Genomic DNA, 21,982 nt, shown 5'->3' with positions numbered 1-21,982 from the left:
ACAGGAATTTTGTTATATAGATTTAGATAAATATATTGATTTGATAATTCCACAGTTGCATAATAATGCTCTTTTTACTTTACCATGATTGTATTTTTCCTAATTGTATTTAATGGTGACTTTCCCCTTTATTGTTATAATGTTTGCCAAATGCTTCTTTATTTTGGTTTAATGTGTTAGCACAGGAGGCTTAGTTTCATTTGTCACTAAATATCTTTGGGTATCCAATTAGTTTTATAGATCATCTATGAAAACCTGTTTAGGTAACATGAGGTTACCCATAAATTGCCAGTGCAAATTGTTTCCTGTTCTTTAAACATAACTCAGACTCTTGCTTGAAATGTTTCCAACTCATTACATATTTAGTTTAAATACTGGATGTACCTCTTAGCCTTACACATATAGTTATTTAAAATCATCCCTTAAACCCTGAGAAAGCCAAAGGAGATTATATTTACGTCTTTCTATTTTTAAAAGTATGTCTTTATTTCTGTCATGCTTTTTCCAAAAACAACTTGAGATGGTTTACAATAAAATAATTGCATGCTGCCCAGCTGTAGTGGCTCAGATGGTTATAGCATCATTTTATGCACATAAAGGTTGTGGGTTTGATTCCCAGTCAAGCCACATGCATGACTTGCCCTGAAATCCTTGGTTGGGGCAAGGGATTGATGTTTCTCTTCTCTGTCTCTCCTTCCTACTACCTCCCTCCCTTCCTCCCTCCCTGTCTCCTTTCCTTCCTCTCTCTAAGCACATCCTCCTCTGATGAGGATAAATCTATCTCTATATATAACAGCCTAAGCGATTACTGACTGCCGACTGGCAGGTAGATAGGATGCGCACTGACCACCAGGGGGTAGACGCTCAACACAAGAGCTGCTGAGCAACAGCAACTTTGCAGAGTGCCCTCTTGCACTCCAGGACCCCTCAGGAGATATTGGACTGCTGGTTTCGGCCCAATCCCCACAGGCCAGGCTGAGGGACCCCACTGCACGAATCCATACACTGGGCCACTAGTAAATAAATAAATGCTAAAAGTTAATAAAAGGAAAATGAGACACCATAAAGAATTGGAAGACTCTACACTGAAATTTGAATTTGGGTCTCAGTTCTAGGCAGGTAGCATAAATTGTTGGTTTAATACTAGTCCAAGTATGCACTTAAATTTAATGGAAGGAAAGCTAATCTGATTTAAACAAAATCAAGGTATAAAATTTATCTATTACTACTTCAGTTTATGAGTAATTAATTGGTGCATCTGTTTCATGACAATTGCTTTACCATATATAATGTTCATTCTTAAATAAATGTGTGTTTGTTTTGAAATGACAGGTCTCACAGCTTAGTTTACTTATGTTCATTGTTCTTGCTATCACCACCAAGAGGGGATTATAAAGGGTCCATAAAATATTTTTCCCTTTCTTTCCTATACTTCTGTGTTTAAAAGTTATATCAAGGACTAGTGTTTGACTGGAAATTAGATTTTCCAAAGTGCAGGAAAAAGTGAAGGAATAAGCTGCCCTGTTCTACTGATTTCACACACACCACTTTGTTTACTAATTCCATATTAACCAAAGGGCATGTGTAACCCTCCATAACTCACAGGAAATTTGGAAATAAGAATGGTATAAAAATCATTTCATAAAATACATTTGTATTTTGAAAACATGCAAAGTCATTCCAAAGGATTTGTGGCATATTCAGTTACTTAATGAACTCTAAATTTTGTTTGAGAAGGTAATTATACTCAAAGAACCAAAATTAATTGAATAACATGCTAAAATATTTGTCAGTACACTTCATAACAAGGGTTTTATATTCAAACTAGTGGCCTGGTGCATGAAATTTGTGCATGGTGGGGGTTCACTCAGCCAAGCCTGCACCCTCTCCTATCGGGGACCCTTTGGGGGATGTCCAACCGCCAGTTTAGGTGGTCAGACATCCCTCTCACAATCTGGGACCACTGGCTCCTAACAACTCACCTGCCTGCCTGCCTGATTGCCCCTAACTGCCTCTGCCTGCCTGCCTGATTGCCCCTAACTGCCTCTGCCTGCCTGCCTGATTGCCCCTAACTGCCTCTGCCTGCCTGCCTGATTGCCCCTAACTGCCCTCCCCTGCTGACCCAATCTCACCCCTAACTGCCCTCCCCTGCTGGCCCAATCTCGCCCCCAACTGCCCTCCCCTGCTGGCCTGGTTGCCCCCAACTGCTGTCCCCTGCTGGCCTGATCTTGCCCCCAATGGCCCTCCCCTGCCAGCCTGATCTTGCCCCCAACTGCCCTCCTCTGCTGGGCTAATCTTGCCCCCACGTGCCCTCCCCTGCTGGTCTGGTCACCCCCAACTGCCCTCCCCTGCTGGCCTGGTCTTGCCCCCAATGGACCTCCCCTGCTGGCCTGATCTTGCTCTCAACTGCTCTCCCCTGCTGGCCTGATCTTCCCCCAACTGCCCTCCCCTGCCAGACTGATCTTGCCCCCAACTGCCCTCCCCTGCCAGCCTGATCACCCCTAACTTCCTCTGCCTCAGCCCCCACCACCATGGCTTTGTCCAGAAGGAAGTCTGACGTCCGGAAAATGTCTGGTCAACCCGTTCTAAGTAGCATATTACCCTTTTATTAGCATAGATAGATTATATAGGATAGGATTGCTTAAATGGGGGGGGAGCCTTTTTCAGCAGGAGGAGATTCTCTAGACAGACAAAAATATATAATCCCTGTATCTGGACTGATAGCCAGCCATATGCACTATACTGCCAAACTGGTCATTAAAAAATTGAATTGCTTTCTTACACCTTACACCAAACAGCTGTTGCCCTTAAAACCCCTACTCAGCCTCCAACTTAGGTTCTGCTTTTGCAGTTCACCCAGATTATGTTCTGATTGGTCGGTTTCTATGCCAGTCAGTGTCAAAAGCTCTGCCTCCTAGGCAGCCATTGGCTCCTGGCACTTCACCCAGATTTGGTTCTGATTGGTCAGTTTCTATGCCAGTCAGCATCTTCAGGCCTATCTCTGGGCCTGATAAGAGCAGCAGGGCTGATCAACAGCTGCCCCAGGCTGCTGGTGAGGCCCGGAGAGAGAGAGAGGCAAGGGCTGATCAGCAGATGCCACAGAGGCTGTGGATCAGACCCTGCTTCTCTCTCCAGGCCTTGACAGCAGCCTGGGGCGGCTGCTGATCAGCCCTGCCTCTCCCTCTCTCTGAGAGATCAGCAGTTCAGCCTGTTTGCCAGTCCCGCCCACCTGAGCCTGCTGTGCGCTCAGCCTGGCATTCAGTCATCCCTTTGGTCGTTTTGGATGCTACGGACCCTGACTCTGTATATATATAGATAATGAAAAAATTTAAAAATTGCAGAAATAAGTAATATTGCAAGTTTATCCAAATAATTACAGTATTTCATAATGGGAAGGCTTTTAGTCATGCTCATCTTCTCTTTGGTACTCCTGGCATGTGATATTTCACTTGAATTCTACTAGAAATTAAAAGTAAATTCACTATATTCAAGAGCCATGCCATTCACTATTTTGTTAAATATAAAAAGTAATTTCCATATGTTTATCATTCTTTTGTCTTTTGAATAAAGGCTACTTTTTTTACTTGGCAGTTCTTCAAATATTTTAAGGTAGCTTTTAAGTTCCTATATTGTTTATTCTACATCTTACTTTTATTTTTTAACTTCAAGCTTCTTGGGAAGATTATTGGGATTTTAATTTTCTACTTTGGTCCTTTGAGGCACAATTACAATCTTTTCTTTGCAAATAAGAAAATACATGTAAAAGCAAGTTGAATTGGAGTGTTTTATAAAATGTAGCCTAGGCTTATTCTGTGTTCTTCCTTGTTTTAAAAGGTTTTGAAAACAGATGTAGAAAATAAAAAGGGAAACATGGACAAACTCCGCTCACTTAACCAAGATCTTCTTGCAACATTGAAAAATACATCAGTAACACAAAAAATGGAAGCACGACTGGACAACTTTGCCCAGCGCTGGGATAATTTAGTCCAAAAACTTGAAAAGAGTTCAGCAGAGGTTAGTGATTCTAATTATCCTAAAATAAATGTTCCTTTCTATTTTTGAAATCTAATGCATTAAGAGAACAACACTATAACCCTACAAAGTTGCCATTGGGTTAGTCCTTGCCAAGTACTCAGTTGAATAAAAACATGGCTGTCATGGATGTTTTGATATTGGAGAATGTGTGAGGGGTGAGTGATAATTGACTGAACTAATTACCACCTTAGAGTGTAAAGCTCCCACTTCAGCAGGAATGGGGATGTGAGTGAATTAGAGCAGTTGGACAAAATGCTAGGGAACTGTGTTTTCAAAGTAACCCCAAATCATAGATTCATAGAACCATGAGGAAGGAAATTAATTGTCCAAGGAAAGTTTGTGATAGGTGTAGCCTAGGGCGCAGATCCTTTGATTTCACTAAAGACAACTTTGTACTAGTGCAAGTGAGAATCTAATCATTGGACTTTTTGCCAGAGATAGTTGATTTATAAAATAATTCGTGTGGCTTAGTTACATTTAATACATATTGGCTGTAGATTAGGAAAACATCTAAGTTACACTTGTAGTGTTATAATTGGACTTTATAGTTAAAAGTTGAGACTTTAAAAGTTTTGGTAGTTTATATAAGAAAATGAGGTATTTTAAAAGTGGAAACTTACTATCTTATGTTGCCAGATGTTGGAATAATGGGCAGTTTTCAAAATATTAACATTATGTATAATAGTATTTAACATATTTTGCCATACTGTTTTACATTATAGAGACCAATTTTATCAATTGGTCACAATTCATAGCTCAGTACACCATGCATGCATCTCTATTACAGCAGTGACCACATTCAATAGCTTTAGAGGCATGTATCTCCTCTGTTGTGAGACAGAGCAGAGAATTTGTTTTCTTGAGATTTTACATGTGGTAAATTGCACTTACGAAATGTTTATGGAAAGATTAAATGAAGGTTGAAGTATTGCTTCTAGAAATACAATTTAAGAAAATATGATCAGGAAAAATATATGATTTTCAATCATAGTTCAGCTTCCTTTTAAAATAAAATTCATATTTAAATCTTGAAAGAATATAAATTGCAATCATTTCCTGTGCAATCATTAGGCAATAATAAAAATTCCATTTGTTTTCCATTGGATATTTTATCAGTAACTTGATCTAATTGTGATTTTACTACCAGAATATAATTGCTCTTATTATATGTGATCCGGCCATGGCTACTTTGCAATGCCATTGGCATCTATGTAATAAATATATGAGGCATTAGAAAATTTGATACTTTTATATTTTAATTTACTGAATTTATTGGAGTGACATTGGTTAATAAAATTATATAGGTTTAAGGGATACAATTTTATAATACATTATCCGTATATTGTATTGTGTGTTCACCACACCAAGTCAAGTCTCTTCACATCACTACTTATCCCCCTTTTACCCTCTTCTACCTCCCTCAACCCCCTTTCCCTTCTGGTATGTATCCATTGATTCCATAGATTATTGCTGCTGGAAAATGATTACTTACCATGTTACAAGAAAAGAGCATTATTTGATAAAGTTGTTTTGAAATATATCCCTTTAAAGGAATATGTTTATGAGGATGTAGCTTAACAATAGGTCATGTTCTCCTTCACTTGAAATAGTTTTTATTTTATCTTTAAATATCTTTTTAGTTGATTTCAGAGAGGAAGGGAGAGGGAGAGAGAGAGAGAAACATCAATGATGAGAGAGAATCATTGATTGGCTGTCTCCTGCATGCCCCATGTGGGACTGAGCCCACAACTGGGGCATGTGCCCTGACTGGGGATCAAACTGTGACCTCCTGGTTCATAGGTTGATGCTCAGCCACTGAGCCACACCAGCCAGGCACGATAGTTTTTAAACTTGAGTCTGCATAATATTCACTTGGGAAACTAATTAAAATGTATAGTCCTAGACTCTGTGCTGAGAAAATCTCATTCAACAGGCCAGTAATCTGCATGTAGTCTTTCATATAGTCTACTGGTCATATTTTTAAAAAAACATTGAATTAGCAAGATAATGAAATATGGGCCAATTCCCACATCCTGGTTTTACACAATACTGCCTGAAATAAGGAGAAGGGAGACCTTCCTAGCAATGCAGTAGTGAAATATGCTCTTTCCTTGGAATGCCACTACTTTCTGAAGAGGTTGGACAACTCATCAAAATATTATGAATTTATTATGCTAGTTAATAAAAAAAAACAAATTAGAAGCCTTATTTTTAATGGTCTAGAAGTTATGAAATCACCACCCAGGGCAACTTATTTAACCTCTTATTTTTGAACTTTTCAAACTCTTTAATAAAACAGTACTTGCTCTTGATTTTTTATAAAATCATGTCCAACATACATTACAACATGTATCTGATGAGGATAAAATAAAGCAATAGACATGAAAGCATTTGGAGGGGAATAAATGTGCTCTGGATATGGAAGGTATACTGTTTAGTGAGTCTGGAGGGCATATTATGGTTCACTATGATTAATTTAATTTTTAAAGAGTTGTACACTTCTGTACCAGATCAAAAGCAGATAAATGGATTTATTAGGCAAGTTGCTTCCTAGAACACTAACCTTGAACTTCTCTTAAGCTCATTTCAGATTTTACTCATTGGCTTTTATAAAAAAAAATGTACTGTCAGAGCCCTAATCCAAATCATTGCTGGGGGTCCTGAGGCTCTTAGGAAGAAAAAAAAATGTAGCTAACCAGGGAAAGAGGAATTAAAAGGTGGTAGAGTGAGGAAAGAAATATTATCTTACAACTAACAAAGCCATCAATTTTCTTTTCTGACTGTCAGATTGAACATGATCAAAATCTATACTAAAAAAAGGGTAATATGCTAATTAGACCGGGTCAACCAGACATCTTCCAGACGTCCAACTTCCTTCTGGACAGTTAGGGGGCAACCAGGCCAGCAGGGGGACAGTTAGGGGCTGACTGGGTCAGCAGAGGGGTGGTTTGGGGGGGACCAGGCCAGCAGGTGCCAGTTAGGGGGTGACCAGGCCGGCAGGGGACCAGTTAGGGGGTGATCAGGCTGGCAAGCAGAGATAGTTAGGGGCAATAAGACAGGCATGTAGAGTGTTTAGGGGTGATCAGGCAGGCAGGTAGAGTGGTTAGGGGCAATCAGGCAGGCAGGAAGGCAAGCAGTTAGGAGCCAGTGGTCCCAGATTGCGAGAGGGATGTCCTGGATTGGAGAGGGTGCAGGCTGGGCTGAGGGACACCCCCCATGCACAAATTTCATGCACCAAGCCTCTAGTTGTTACATAAGAAAAATTCCAAGAATTTTGAGGGTAAGGTCATGACTTTGGAGAACAAAGCTTACTTGTATGCATATCTTCCAGCATGTTCATGGGGGAAAAATATACTCAGTCTTTAAAAAATCCTTTTAAATAATTGGTGCTACAAAGAAGGAGCAAAATTCTAGTAATGGTTAAAATTCAGTAGGATATAGGAACTGTGACTGAGATGACAAAGCAACTGATTGTGCTAGTATAAAGAACATTGTGTGCCCAAAATTTTGATTGCTATTCAGGTCAAAGCTTTGAGGGATTTTGACCTTCTAAAACAGTAGCATGCCCAGAGATCAAAATGTGATAAAAAAAATCAACTGTGAGAGCTGCTGTCTTGCATTTCAAAGTCAGGTCTGTCTTGAATAATATCTGGACACAAGCAGAGGATGCTTAAGTTGATGAGAAAGCAACCTAAGAAAGTAGAGATAATTTCTTAAAAAAAAGAATTAATTTTTCAGTGACAGTTAACATACAATATTATATAGGTTTCAGGTGTGCAACATAGTGATTAGACATTTATATAACTTATTTTTTGCTTCTAAAAGTTAGAAAGAATAATAGTCCTTGCTATGTGGATACTTAAAATAAGAAAAGACAGCAAATGAAATATATCCTGGATTGACTTATTTAAGTATTCAGATGACCCTGTGTTTCCTCTCAATTTTTTATAAATATGCTTGTTGAAATACACACTGTTTCTTTCCTAAATGCTGTGATGCTGAGGTACATATTTTTATCTTGATTATAATTAGGTAATATGATAGTCAAAAATCCATTACAGTTAATATTTTAAAGTTAAATGTATTTTAAGTGATTTGAAATATTATTTTCCCCATTTAACTGAAATCATATATACTATGGAAAGTCATACTGTTTAGTGAGTCTATAAACCACATTATTCATATGGTTTATTATTTATTGTGGTAATTTATATTAAATTTTACATCAGATATTTAGTTGTAAGAATGTATCTGTCTAGATAAGTACAGCAATTCCATAGTTTTGTGGTTTTTTAACAGAGTAAATTATCTTCTTTGCCAGGGATATGAAACATTCTATGACTCATCTAAGTCCACAGATTTTATTTCCATTTCATGAATATTTTGCTGTATTCTTAAAGACTATTTTTGCAATGTTCTGAACTACGAGCACAAATATCTCAAATATAAAATTAATATGCTTAGAATTCCCTATCCTTAAACATAAGCGTATATGTCTATGCAACATATGTCTGTCTATATTCATAGATGCCCAAATAGAGAAAGTGGTCATTGTGTCTGTATTTATTCTATATCATTTATGTCCTTCTGAGAGTTTTAAAACTCTTGCTAGACATGTGAATAGTGTAAAACACAGTTGAAGATAATAAGCCAGTGTTTTTCATAATACCAGATATGAAAATAGAGAGATGCAAAACTATTAAGATGAAAATTTATTTGTCTTTTCTGATTTTTCCTAATTTCCTAGAGATCCTGTTTTTATTTCCCATAAAATATGTTTCGTGCATCTTTTGATTGCACCTATTCGCAAAGCATTATTTTGTAGCATATTAATACCTGAAATGTAGTTATACTTGGTTTGTCTATTTTCTTTTTTTTGATTATTTTAATTAAAAATATTCTAATGTCTTTCAGTTGCCAACCCTTTATGTAGCTTCCTGAAAGCTTTCCAAGCCTAATCAGCCTACTGCCAATTAAAAATAAATGGTTTTATAAAACCTAGAATTAAATAAAATTCCCTCACTTATTTTAGGTTTCTGTCTTATTTAAATTTATAGACTAACCATCTTGAATGTTAGAACATCTTCTGAATATTGCTTAGATTAAATTGAAAATTTTGAAGTTATAGCTTAAACATTTTTGGAAATTAAATATATTCTTTTGCAACCTCCAACTAAAATAGGTGTTTGGGATTGGGCCTTGAGTATCAGTACACTGGATTTTATGTTGTAAATTTATTATCAACAACAACATAAAATGTTGTAGGCACTGAAAATTTAAGAGATGAGAGCTGAATTAGTTGTTGTAATTTCTCATTCCTTATTTATAAAATGAAAAGTTTGGGCAGGAAAGATCTCTATAGTGTCCTTCCTGTTCTAAATGTCCATGATATGTTTCTCTTTTCTTAAAATCCTATCTAATAAAGAGGGAATGTGCTAATTGACCATCACACCCTCACAAGATGGTGGCACCCACAGCCAATAAAGAGGGAATATGCTAATTGCTGCCACGCCCTCACAAGATGGCAGCGCCCACAGCCACAAGATGGCAGCACCCAGTCCCCTCAGCCCCGCCTCATCCAGCCAAAGTCCCCCAGTCCCCTCAGCCCCGCCTCATCCAGCCTCAGTCCCCCAATCCCCTCAGCCCCACTTCATTCAGCCAGAGTCCCCCAGTCCCTTCAGCCCTTCCTCACCCAGTCCCCGCAGCATCCAGCCTCATCCAGCCTCAGTCCCCCAGTCCCCTCAGTCCCGCTTCATCCAGCCAGAGTCCCCCAGTCCCCTCAGCCCCATAGGGGAAGGCAGTTGGGAGAATCGGGCTAGCAGGGGAGGGCAGTTGGTGATGATCATGCCTGCAGGGGAGCAGTTAGGCATCAATCAGGCTGGCAGGGGAGCGGTTAGGGAGCAATCAGGCAGGCAGGCAGGCGAGTGGTTAGGAGCCAGCAGTCCTGGATTGTGAGAGGGATGTCCAACAGCTGGATCAGGCCTAAACCAGCAGTCAGACATCCCCCAAGGGTTCCCAGATTGGAGAGGGTGCAGGCTGGGCTGAGGGACCCCCCTGTGCATGAATTTCATGCACCAGGCCTCTAGTCCTATATAATAAAAGGCTAATATGCAAATAGACTGAATGACTGGTCACTATGACACACACTGACCAACAGGAGCAGACACTCAGTGTAGGAGCTGTTCCCTGGTGGTCTGTATGCTCCCACAGGGGGAGTGCTGCTCAGCCAGAAGCTGGGCTCACAGCTGGTGAGCGCAGCAGCGGTGGCGGGAGAGCCTCTCCCACCTCTGCAGAAGCGCTAAGGATGTCCAACTGCCCTTGGGGAATGGGCCTAAGCTGTCAGTCGGACATCCCCCAAGAGGGCACAGGTTGGGCTGAGAGACCCCCACGAAGTGCATGAATTTCATACACCAGGCCTCTAGTTTTATATAAAACTCTGAAGTAATTAGTGAAGAGATTCCAATTATCTCTGCTATGTCAGTCTCAGAGTTGGCTGGCAGATGATAATGAAAATAAAATTCTCTTCCTATTCAAGAAGATTGACATCTGAAATGATTACATTTCACTCCTCATGAAAATGTAATTAAAATACCATAAAGATAAAAATACTCAGCATCTATATGATACATCTGTTATCTACTGACAATAAATGAAATAACACATAAAGATACAAGTTCTTTTCCTAAATGTATGCTTGATAATCTTCATTTCTAGTTACAGAATACGTTTTATTACTTAAAATCAGATGGTGTGTAGAGGAAGGTCATGTGGACCAGAAAAAATAAATCTTGTTGCTTCCTGAATTTCTTCAGATGCAGTTAATTCAGATAGTTGCTCAAATTCTGTGTTTAATATGAATTCTGAAGCCCACATATATCTCCTTTTTCTGTCAATCTGTATGAAAGCTAATTTGAAATGAGGGACAAAATATGTACATAAAATTGAAGTTTTGTAGGATATGCCTTCTTAATTATACAATATTTTATTTCAAATAGGAGGAAGACTTCCTTTATTATGTCTTATGAATATTGACTCTAATTGTGTTCATGATCCCAATGTCAGTGTCTATTCAAGAAATTACACAGCCTTATTACCAGTACCAAACAGGGTAACAGTTAAATATTAAAATCTTGTCACCAAGCCATTGTCATGAACTTTAGCTAGCACTCCTTGTATGCTACACTTAGCTTTGGCAATTGCTCTGTGCTCTTTCATGAGACAGAGCATTTTATAGAGTTTTTATTGATAAGTCAGCTCCCTTTGTGAACACCTGATCTTTTACCCCAGGTTTATCATAAAGTGCAGCATATAGTTACTTCTCTGTCTTGTGCTGCCATTCCTACAGAGATAGTTTTCAGCCTGGCTACCAATTCTCAGCTAAAGCAGTTACTGAGCTTATGTTTTAAACTGTAGAAGTACAATTCCTCCATATCTATTAAAAATCAGTGATCACTCCAAGGTTATGTACATACAAAAAAACACAGGGGAAAAAGAGAACATATGTAATACTTTCAACAATAAAGACTTTTAAAAAATGATCTACATAATGAAGGGCATATGGAGGTGAGTGAAAATTGACCCTAAATGACTAACAAAATAAAACATATTCAAGTGAAAGCTTAAAAACAAACAAACAAACAAAAAAAACAACCAAACAAGCAAAAAAATAAAACACATAGGGAAAATGTTGGTCCACAGTTGTCAACCTCATTATATTTTTAAATAAACCAAGTGTGTTGCATTTGATTGATTTTGCACAGACTTAATTATAATTTTATCAAAATCTCAAAGCATTAAAGATAGTCATTGTGTGCATTTTCATTCTTCTGACATTATATGTGTATGTCTGTGTATATGAACACACTCACCCAGCTACACAACTTAAAGGAAAATCACCATTCAGAAATCTGAACAGGTGTTGCAGCAAGTGAGCATACCTAGTAAGAGCTGGCTGAAGGAAATATCAGACTTGGGTTTATAGCTCTGCTCAGCCACTGACAAGTTGTATCTGCCTCAAATTTTACCCTTCATCTATTAAATGGGAATAATATTTATATTTATTCTTAGGGCCCTTGCAAGGTAATGACAGCTATCACTCGTTAAGCCTTTATCTCAGATACTATTCTAATTATTTTAAATAAGATAATGAATGCAAAGTGCTTAGCATAATGCTTGGGACATTTAAAGAGCCTCAGAATTGGTAGCTATTATTATATGTATTTTAATGATAATAAGATAGATTAGATAACTAACCCTTCATAACTTGAATCTCTTTTTATTTTTCAATTATTGAATCTCTTTTTATACGTTTCTTTAAATGTTCAAATAGTGGAATATCTTGCAAGGCAAGAAATAGAAATCTTTAACCCCAAGGAACTTAGAAGGGCAAGAATATTTAAATAATTAAATGGAAAATTAAAATATGCAACTATGAATATAGGCCGAAAGTAAGAGAAAAAGTATCAGCACCAAGAAAGTTAATTTAAAATGTAAGAATAAGGACTGGCCTGTGTGGTCCAGTGGTCGAGTGTTGGCCCAAGAACCAGGAGGTCTGGGTTTGATTCCTGGTCAGGGTACTTGCCCAGGTTACTGGCTCGATCTCCAGTAGGCATCCAATTGATGTGATCTGTCTATATCTTTCTCCTTCCCTCCTTCTAAAAGCAATAAAAACATTTTTTTTTAAAAAGAGAATAGGTTTTAAATATAACTACTTGCCCTTGAGAAACTGCGGACAGTAGTGCTAAAGAAATGTTATATAAAACTCTAGAATAATTAGTGAAGGGATTCCAACTATCTCTGCTATGTCAGTTTCAGAATCAGTCATTGTATGCCCTTTTATATACTTTTTAAAAATATTCTTTAAATGTACATTATTTCCTCCTCAAGATATGAATTTTTAAACAAATGGAAGAGAATATGGTAAGAAAGAATTTTACTTTTTGAGAGCAGTTTGTTTTTTCTAGATCTACCAAAATTATACAATCTTATGGCAAGAAGATGTATACTCCTAGAAGTATCAAGAGACTGCGCAAATGCTTTTTCAATTTTTCTCTCAATGGGAAAATGCAATATTTGGAAATCAACCTATATAACCTTATGAGTTAGAAAGTTCAGTATAGAAAAAAATCCTGAATTTTCTCTGAACATTGAGAAGGGACAGTCATTATTGCTACTATGTATTAAGAGAGCACTTACTGTGTTCAGACATTACATAATTTTATTCTTGCAAACAGGACTGCCTACATAATATATGGGGCCCAATACAAAATTAAAATGTGGGTCTTCTTGTTCAAACATCATTAAGAATTTTAAGAGGTGACATCAGAGTATGAAACCAAGCATGGAGTCCTTCTGGGTGAGGGGACGACATAAGTTGATGTCTGCATAAGTTGCACACCCATGAAGCTGATCATGTTTACCACATCCCTGTGAGAGATGTGTCTTCATTCCAATTTTACATATAAAAAAAATAAGTAAAAGCTCTGAGATAGTAACTAATCTGACCCAAATATTGCAGTATGTGAACTATGGACCTAGTGTTTGCTAATTGTAAGTCTGGCTCATAGACCTCTACTTTTAATCCCTGTAAAAGCATATGGTGGTTACCAGAGGGAAATGGTAGAGTGTGGGAGTGGGTCAAAGGGGTCAAATAATTAGTGACAGTGGATGATTTTACTTTGGGTGGTGAACACACAGTGTAATACACAGATGATGTATCATAGAAATGTACATTTGAAACCTACATTATCTTATTAACCAACTAGAGGCCCAGTGCATGAAATTTGTGCACGGGTAGGGTCCCTAGGCCTGGCTGGTGATTAGGGACAATTGGGGCCTGCCACTGTGCCACCCCTGGTGGTCAGCACATGTCATAGCAAGTAATCAAACTCCGGAGGGTATAATTTGCATATTAGGCTTTTATACGGTAAATATAGATGTCACCCCAATAAATTTAATAAATTTTAAAAAAGAGCAACTAGCTTCCAAACCTAAAGACAAATAATTTTAAACTAACTTTTTTCCATTTTTACTGGGCAGATTGACAGATCCAAGGAATACAATATTTAAAAACAAATATATTTTATTTTCATGATAACATTTCAAAGTAATTTTCTTATTTTTAAATTTTTTTATTGATTTCAGAGAGGAAATGAGAGAGAGAGAGAGAGAAAGAGGGAGAGAGAGAGAAACGTTAATGATGAGAGAGAGTCACTGATTGGCTGCCTCCTGCACGCTCCCTACCAGGCATCGAGCCTGCAACGCAGGCATGTACACTTGACCAGAATTGAACCCGGGATCCTTCAATCTGCAGGCTGATGCTTTATCCACTGAGCAAACCAGCTAGGGCCAAAGGAATTTTCAGTATACTCATAATCAAAATGGAGAAAGGTGACTGGATAAGAATTTAGTTAGGAAGACTCAAAGTTTGTTGAATGTAGCCCAAACTATATTATATTCTAATTTTGATCTTGCACTATTCAAAGTTTTAGTGAAGGCAGTAAGTCATTCTTATCAGATGTTTAGTTGTCTTAATTTTAATATATTTGGATGACAGTCTTATAATTCCAAAGATATATAGGAATTATAGACTTAAAACAACAACTTAGAGAAAGAGTTTGAAATTTTTTCTGCTTATAGAAGTAATGTTTTGTGGAAAATGTTTTATTGTACAATGTTGGAAAATATAAAGAATTCATAAATATGTAGGGCACAATAGAAATTATCTGTGCTTTCTCTGTCAAAAATAACCTGTAATTTTATATCTTGCATTGTTTAATCAGTACTATTAATGTAAACACTTCCAATGGCATTTAAAAATATTAGAAACATGTATAATGTTTTATCCTTTATCACATGCATGTAGTATAATTTATTTAAACCAGCAGTGGGTAGCCATTTTTCTGCCAAGGGCCATTTGGATATTTATAACATCATTTTCAGGCCATACAAAATTATCAACTTAAAAATTAGCCTGCTATATTTGGTCAAACAGTTAACTCACCCCTAATACCTTGGCAGTGTCAGACCAAATGATTTTGCAAGCCTTATGCACTCTGTGGGCCAGACATTCCCCTACCCTGAAAGCCATCACTTACTGACATTAGGCTATTTCCAGCATTTTACTCTTATAAATGACCCTATGAACAGGAATAAATGTTATATGCAGCCTTTAGCATCAAAAGAAATGTAAAGGTTAAGATACTAGCTAAGGAAATTTTCTTTTTGTAACATTTAAAAAGAAACTTCCTTGCTTACTATGTTAGTGAATGTAATTATTTTGCATGCTTACATTTTTCATGTGACACTCACCCTATCTCACAATTATTTGTGTGGTTGTCACCTTCACTCCCTTGCTGTAAAATCCCCCCAAATAGAGATTTCATTTTATTCATTTCTGAATGCCCTGTTCAATACATGTTGTAATTTAATTGAAACATTGTGATTCAGCAGCTGAGTAACTTACACAGTTTTAGATTGCTTTCTCTGTCTATGGTGTCCAAAGCAGGGAATCTAGGTTTTCAACCACCAATCAGATTAAATCTAATTCTAGCAAACAACTAGTATTTATTATAGAGCTTGGAAATAAGACTTATTAGAGTCATGATAATAAAGCTTCAGATCTTTAAGACGGTTAGGCAGAAACAATGCTCAACTTATTCTGTATTGGCCAAGGTTCAAAACAAATTCTTAATGAGTTAAGTCATAGTAAGGCAGGCTTCCACTAGGTGTTTTGATCTCTGACAATGGGAAAATTTCATTCAATATATTTTTAATGATTCTAATATATAATTGTTTATGGTCAATAAAAGCATGGGGAAATTTAATACGTGACCAAATGTTTTTTATTCTTATACTAGAGGCCCAATGCAAGAAATTCATGCAAGGGGCTTGGCCCCCGCTGCCACGGCGGCTGCCTTGGCCCCTGCCTGCTGCCAGCCACTGCCTCGGCCCCCACCACCGTGGCAGCCACCTCCTCTGCCTCGGCCCCTGCCCACCGTGGCAGCCGCCTCGGCCCTTGCAGCCCCAGCTTCCTCCAAAAGGTCGTCCAGAAGGATGTCTGGAAGGACATCCGGTCTAATTAACATATTACGCTTTTATTATTATAGATGGAGTAGGTATTGAAAGTAGTTACTGATTTGTTATACATAACAAATTATACCCTATATTTACAAGGTCGGTGCAGTTGTTTTCTCATTTCTTTATCCCAAAGGAAATGAAGTGTTATTTTCAATTATAGTATGGTAATGAATATAGTATAGAAAAATTACAGATCCATATCCTGCTATTTTATTAAAAATGATTATTTTCCTTTTTTATAAGGTTTGCTATATTCTTAATTATAATTTTTGCTATATTCTTAATTATAATTTTGTAGTATATCATGTTACTATTTCCTTTACCCTCGATGAGCACATCTATCCAATTTCATAATAGGCATCAATAAGAAAATATAAAATTATAGAAATTAATTTCTTAGCCAAATATTCAGTAGCACATATGTTCCATAACATTATATATAACTGTGAAAAATAACTTTGTGTTTTCAGAATCTGCATTCTGGTGAATGCACATATAAAACTAAAAATTCTGAACAATATTCTCTTCAGCCCATCATTGTATGCAAAAATGTTTACTCATGGTTAAAAAATGAAATGCTCTTGGAATCCTTAAAAACTACATTTTCTTTTTTATTAAAGGTAAACTTAATTTGATCATGTAATGGTAATTTTGTGTCGAGTGCAATTAAATTTGAGGTTATATTTTGAGCACTTAAAAAAACTCTTGTTACTTTATGCTTGTATTTGGCATAACTTGTCAATGGACTGTATAATTATTATTTGAAGTGAAGTAATTGATTCTGAATAATTAATCTATGTATATCTTAGAGATGATAAAACTTGTGCTCTATACATGTAGAAACTCAGTATCTCATAATATCCTCTTAAAAAAACTATTTAGGCTCCCAAAATGCAAGTTCCTGAGGCCTTGTACAGATTGTGGCACTTGCACAAAGTGTAACACTTTTAAAATGTGTTTGTTAAAAGCAATTTTTACACAAGACATCATGACAAAGGATTTAATTATTTTTAGTTGCCTATTTATAAGCTGAAATAGGAAGATCCTGAGGCTTCCTTGATTTTCTCTCATTGAAGGAATCAGTTGTTGGATAGGAGACAGGGAAGTCATCACAAACCCTTTTCCTATCTCTTGGCAAGTTCAGGAAATCAATAAAACTAATTTTGGCCTCAACCAGATCCTATAATTACCTATAAGTGGATCCAATATAGGTGTGTTTTGGTCTCCTTTAAAATAGATCTTCCGAATAATTTGTATTACTAGAAGGATGATTAACATCCCAAGAGGGAACTTTTCAGTCCTCATAGCCGGAGGACTCAGAGAATTGGTGGTTCAGGAAGCAAGGTACTTTGCCATTATGACTTGTCTGTCTTGCAGTGCCCATGAACTGAAGTAGTGGCCTGTCATGACTTGAGTCACAAGCCATATTATTCCAAAAAATAATGATCTGTGTATAAATTTTTAACAGGTCTGAACAGAAAGTCAGTGTGTTTTTATTTTTTAAATATATTTTTAATTGATTTCAGAGATGAAGGGAGGGAGAGAGAGAGAGATAGAAACATTGATGATGAGAGAGAATCATTGATTGGATGCCTCCTTGCATGCCCTACATGGGGGATTGAGCCAGCAACCTGGGCATGTGCCCTGATCGGGAATCAAACCGTGACCTCCTGGTTCATAGGTTGATGCTTAACCACTGAGCCATGCCAGCTGGGCAGTCTGTGTGTTTTTAAACTAAGAAGACTCTTTAATACTAACTTTGGAAACTGATATTTTTTAATATTTTAATATATTTACTAATTTAAAACAAACAAGAATAGTGTGCTTTTTAACATTTGAATAACATTAAATTCAAATGTATTTCTGGACTAACAGGCACTTTATGTTAACCTTTTATTGTAATTTTAATGGACATTTCATTTATTTGCATAAAAAGTTATTTATTATGATGTTCATATAATTTTGTTAATAATTATTATATACAATAATCAAAGGTGCATTCAACAAACTATTTAGTAAACATCTACAATGTGCAGGCAGTGGGATTGGTGCTGGGATATTTTAGCAAAATTTAATTAATGTTGTAAACACTTTAAACAGTATGTCTAATTAAATGTCAGAATAACACCAAGCTTTTCTCCTTTGCCCCCCTATTTCCCATAACTTGACTAATAAGTGGAGGAGGCACTAAGTATACTTCTGGTTTTGAGATTACCTTCATTTGCAATTTCAGTCAACATAAGTTAGATAAAACAATTTGATTTGGGTTCATGTTGGTGCTATTTTGATCTGAAGGGCAATTTACCAACAAGCAGGGACAATTTCATTATTTTCCTTCAGCACTCCAAGCAGTCTTTACTGAAGTCTTTCAAGCAATGTGTGACCTCTATTTCAATACTTCTCACAGATTTCACAGACTGTCACCACCATTCAGCCATCACTAACACAAACAACTGTAATGGAAACTGTAACTATGGTGACCACGAGAGAACAAATCCTGGTAAAGCATGCCCAAGAGGAACTCCCACCGCCACCTCCCCAAAAGAAGAGGCAGATTCTTGTGGATTCCGAAATTAGGAAAAGGTGAGATAATTTTACTCCTGGTTTTATCTTCAAGCAAAGAATAACTGTTTAGCAGGAAAACTCATTTTCATCTGTAGTGATGGCAATGTTTGTACTTAAACAATATTTCTAGAAGCCTCAGGTGCCTGTAATGTCAGTTAAGCTAGTGAAAAGAATTATGAAATGGGTTTTGAAATTTACCCAAGCAGTCACTATCCCAACAAAAACTGAATGTTTAATGGAAATACTGTTTTTTGGATTGAAAGAAGAAACTATGTGTGATGAACTACCATCGATGCATTTTAATCCTGAAAATTTCTATTTTTTTTTCTTTTAAAAAGCCTGCTGGTTCAGTGCCTGTTTGTGCATTAAATACCCCCCACCCCCCCCAGTAATGGAAAGTACATTTTCATGAAGGAATATACCTATAATAGACAAGATCCATTCTGCCAGTTTATGAGAACATAATGTTTCAATCTACACAGCCTAAATCAGAAGTCATTAATTACAGAACAGATTTCCTCTACTTTGATATTTATAAAGTCTTGTCATGAACGTGTTAGAATTTTTAACTGGTCTTTTTGTGGATATTCTCAACTAGACATTGTAGATAAGTTAGGTATTATGTAATTCAGTGGATATATTACAATGATGGGAATAAAATTTCGTAAATGCAAAACCAGCATGAAAAGAATAAAAATGGTACAGTTTCATTTTCATTCCAATTATAATTCTAAGATTGAGGAATAACATTAAAATTTGCCTTATGTTTCTAAGCAACATGGAACACTTGACATTAGAATTTGTATATACAAGGGTATAGAAATAGGAGAAGAACACATACCTAAAAATAGTGAGTCAGATATTCTAGGCAAAGGAAAAAGAAAACACCTAAAGAAGCTACTCACATTATTAGGGACTTTCAATATTTCTCTATTAATCAGTGACTTATAACCTACTTTCATAATTCCACAGTAAACCATTGGGCATTTCTACCTAATTGTATCTGCTTGGCTGAGTGAATCCTCTTGTCCAGAGGTCAGCAAACTGAAGCCTGTAGGCTAAATCCAGCTCACTGCCAGTTTTTATATAGCTCATGAGCTAAGAATTGTTTTTACATTTTTAAATGGTTGAAAATAATAAAAAAAAGTATATTTCATGATGTGAAAGTTTGATGACATTCCAATGTTAGTGTCCATAAATAAGGTTTTATAGAAACATAGCTACACTGATTAATTTATGTATCATCTATGGTTGCTTTGATATTACAACTAGAGGCCTGGTGCATGAAATTTGTGCACTCTGTGGGGGGGGGGGGTTTCCCTCATCCCGGCCTGCACCCTCTCACAGTCCAGGAGCCCTCAGGGGGATGTCTACCTGATGGCTTAGGCCCGCTCATCAGTGGGACATCCTTAGCACTGCTGCAGAGGTGGGAGAGTCTTCTGGCCAAGGGGGGAGCGCCCTGACTACCAGGGGACAGCTCCAGGCCGAAACCGGCTCTCCAACATCCCTCCAGGGGCCTGGATTGCAAGACGGTGCAGGCCAGGCTGAGGGACCCCACTGGTGCACGATCAGGGCCAGGGAGGGACTGCGGGAGGGCTCCAGGGCATGTCTGGCCCTTCTCACTCAGTCCTGATCAGCCAGACCCCAGCAGCATGCTAACCTACTGGTCGGAGTGTCTGCCCCCTGGTTGTCAGTGTACGTCATAGCGAGTGGTTGAGTGGCCTTACCATATCATTAGCATATTATGCTTTGATTGGTTGAATGGACGACTGGACACCTAGCATATTAGGCTTTTATTATATAGGTTGACAGTGTTATTGTCAAAGAGACTATATGGCCCACAAAGCCTAAGATATTTACTATCTGGCCCCTCATAGGAAAAGTTTGCTGACCCTTGTTCCAGTGAAATGGTTCTCAAATCTATAAATATTAGCATTCTATTTGGGACAACAACTTCTAAGGACTCTACTCATGCTAGTAGTTGAATTTTTAACATTCATTGATGGAAAAAGAACATAATGGCAAAAATAAATCAGTAAAGCTCTTAATGAATTTGCTTTTCATTAATCATACTAGCATGGAAACTAATTTTATGTCATGTTTAATATGTGTCTAAATGCTTAGTGGGCACATGGATTTATGGATCCTTTGCAACAACCCAATAGCACTTCAACAATTTTCCAACCAGAACAATATAGGAACCTAATTGCCTTCCCCTCCCTATGTGTTCAGCATTCTCCGAATACAGAAATTGACAGGGCAAGTTGACTCTTGTCAATCTCTGTCTTCAAAAGCGTATTCTTGCCTTCTGTTTGGGAAATGTGTTTGGTTAGGAAAAGTGTGGTGTGATTCCTTTTTGTATTCAGGAAAGTGTGGCTAGTGGTGAAATATTTTATCTCCTAAATTCTGTTCGTATCATATGCAGTTTTCATAACTGCCTGGAATGAGATGTGCAAGTAGGAACAAAAAGAATGCATTACTTAAATAATAGCTAACAGTTATTGAGGGTTTTATTATGTGCTCAGCATTACATTAAATGCTTTATCTGCATAGCTCATTTATTCTTCCCAGTAACCCTACAAAATAGGCACAGCTATTATTACTGTTACACACAGCTACAGAGTAACTGAGCCAGGATTTCAACTGAGGTAAACTGACTGCAGGATGTGGATTGTGTAGTAAAATGTTTCTTCAGTAGTTATATAACTAAGGTGATCTTATGTTTTGTTTTGCCTGAATCCATTCTGATTATACCTTTTGTCCCAGCATAATAATATATAGCACCAGCTTTCACTCTCAAATGCATCCTGATTTGTACAGTACAACATGCACACTCTATATAAGACTAGACTGCTAAATTTAGACTGAACAAAAAGAGCAATTGAGCAAATATTTAGGAGCAATTAAACCTAGGTTTAAAAATGTTCTCCTTTTTCAACTTCTCTGACACACTACTGGCTTTGCCCCTACACTCTTTATCTGACTTGTTTTCCTCCTTTTGCCGAATTCCTATGTTTGTGTCTCATAAATATATCTCTTTGCTCTTGTGACTCCTTTATCTGAATGTCTCCTCTCATTGATTCAAGTCTGGATCTCAGTGACTTACTCCCAAATCTTATAGCTCCATATCTGACTCCCTTCCTCAAATTTCACTTTTACATCTTTAGAGCGATGATCTGGGTATTTCTACTTGTGCATACAGCCAATGGTTCAATTTTATTTTTATCAAATGCAAACATGTGTTGCCTCTAATAAACCAAACCTAGTTACTCATACATTGCACACATATTTTACTTATTATAAT

At 37.2% G+C, this 21,982-nt stretch overlaps 1 protein-coding gene across 1 annotated transcript in view; it reads left to right on the top strand.

The window, feature by feature from the left end:
• The window catches only part of DMD (dystrophin), a 2,407,712-nt gene that overhangs the window by 734,794 nt on the left and 1,650,936 nt on the right, over positions 1-21,982 (top strand). The window contains 2 exon segments of the mRNA XM_080651877.1: positions 3,835-4,014; positions 18,521-18,696. Coding sequence (XP_080508003.1) covers positions 3,835-4,014; positions 18,521-18,696 — 356 coding nt within the window.

This window comes from Plecotus auritus (assembly GCF_963455305.1).
Source record: "Plecotus auritus genome assembly, chromosome: X".
NCBI classification, from domain to species: Eukaryota; Metazoa; Chordata; class Mammalia; order Chiroptera; family Vespertilionidae; genus Plecotus; species Plecotus auritus.
The sequence above is the reverse complement of the archived record's forward strand: the minus strand, read 5'-3'. Positions and strand labels throughout refer to the sequence as shown.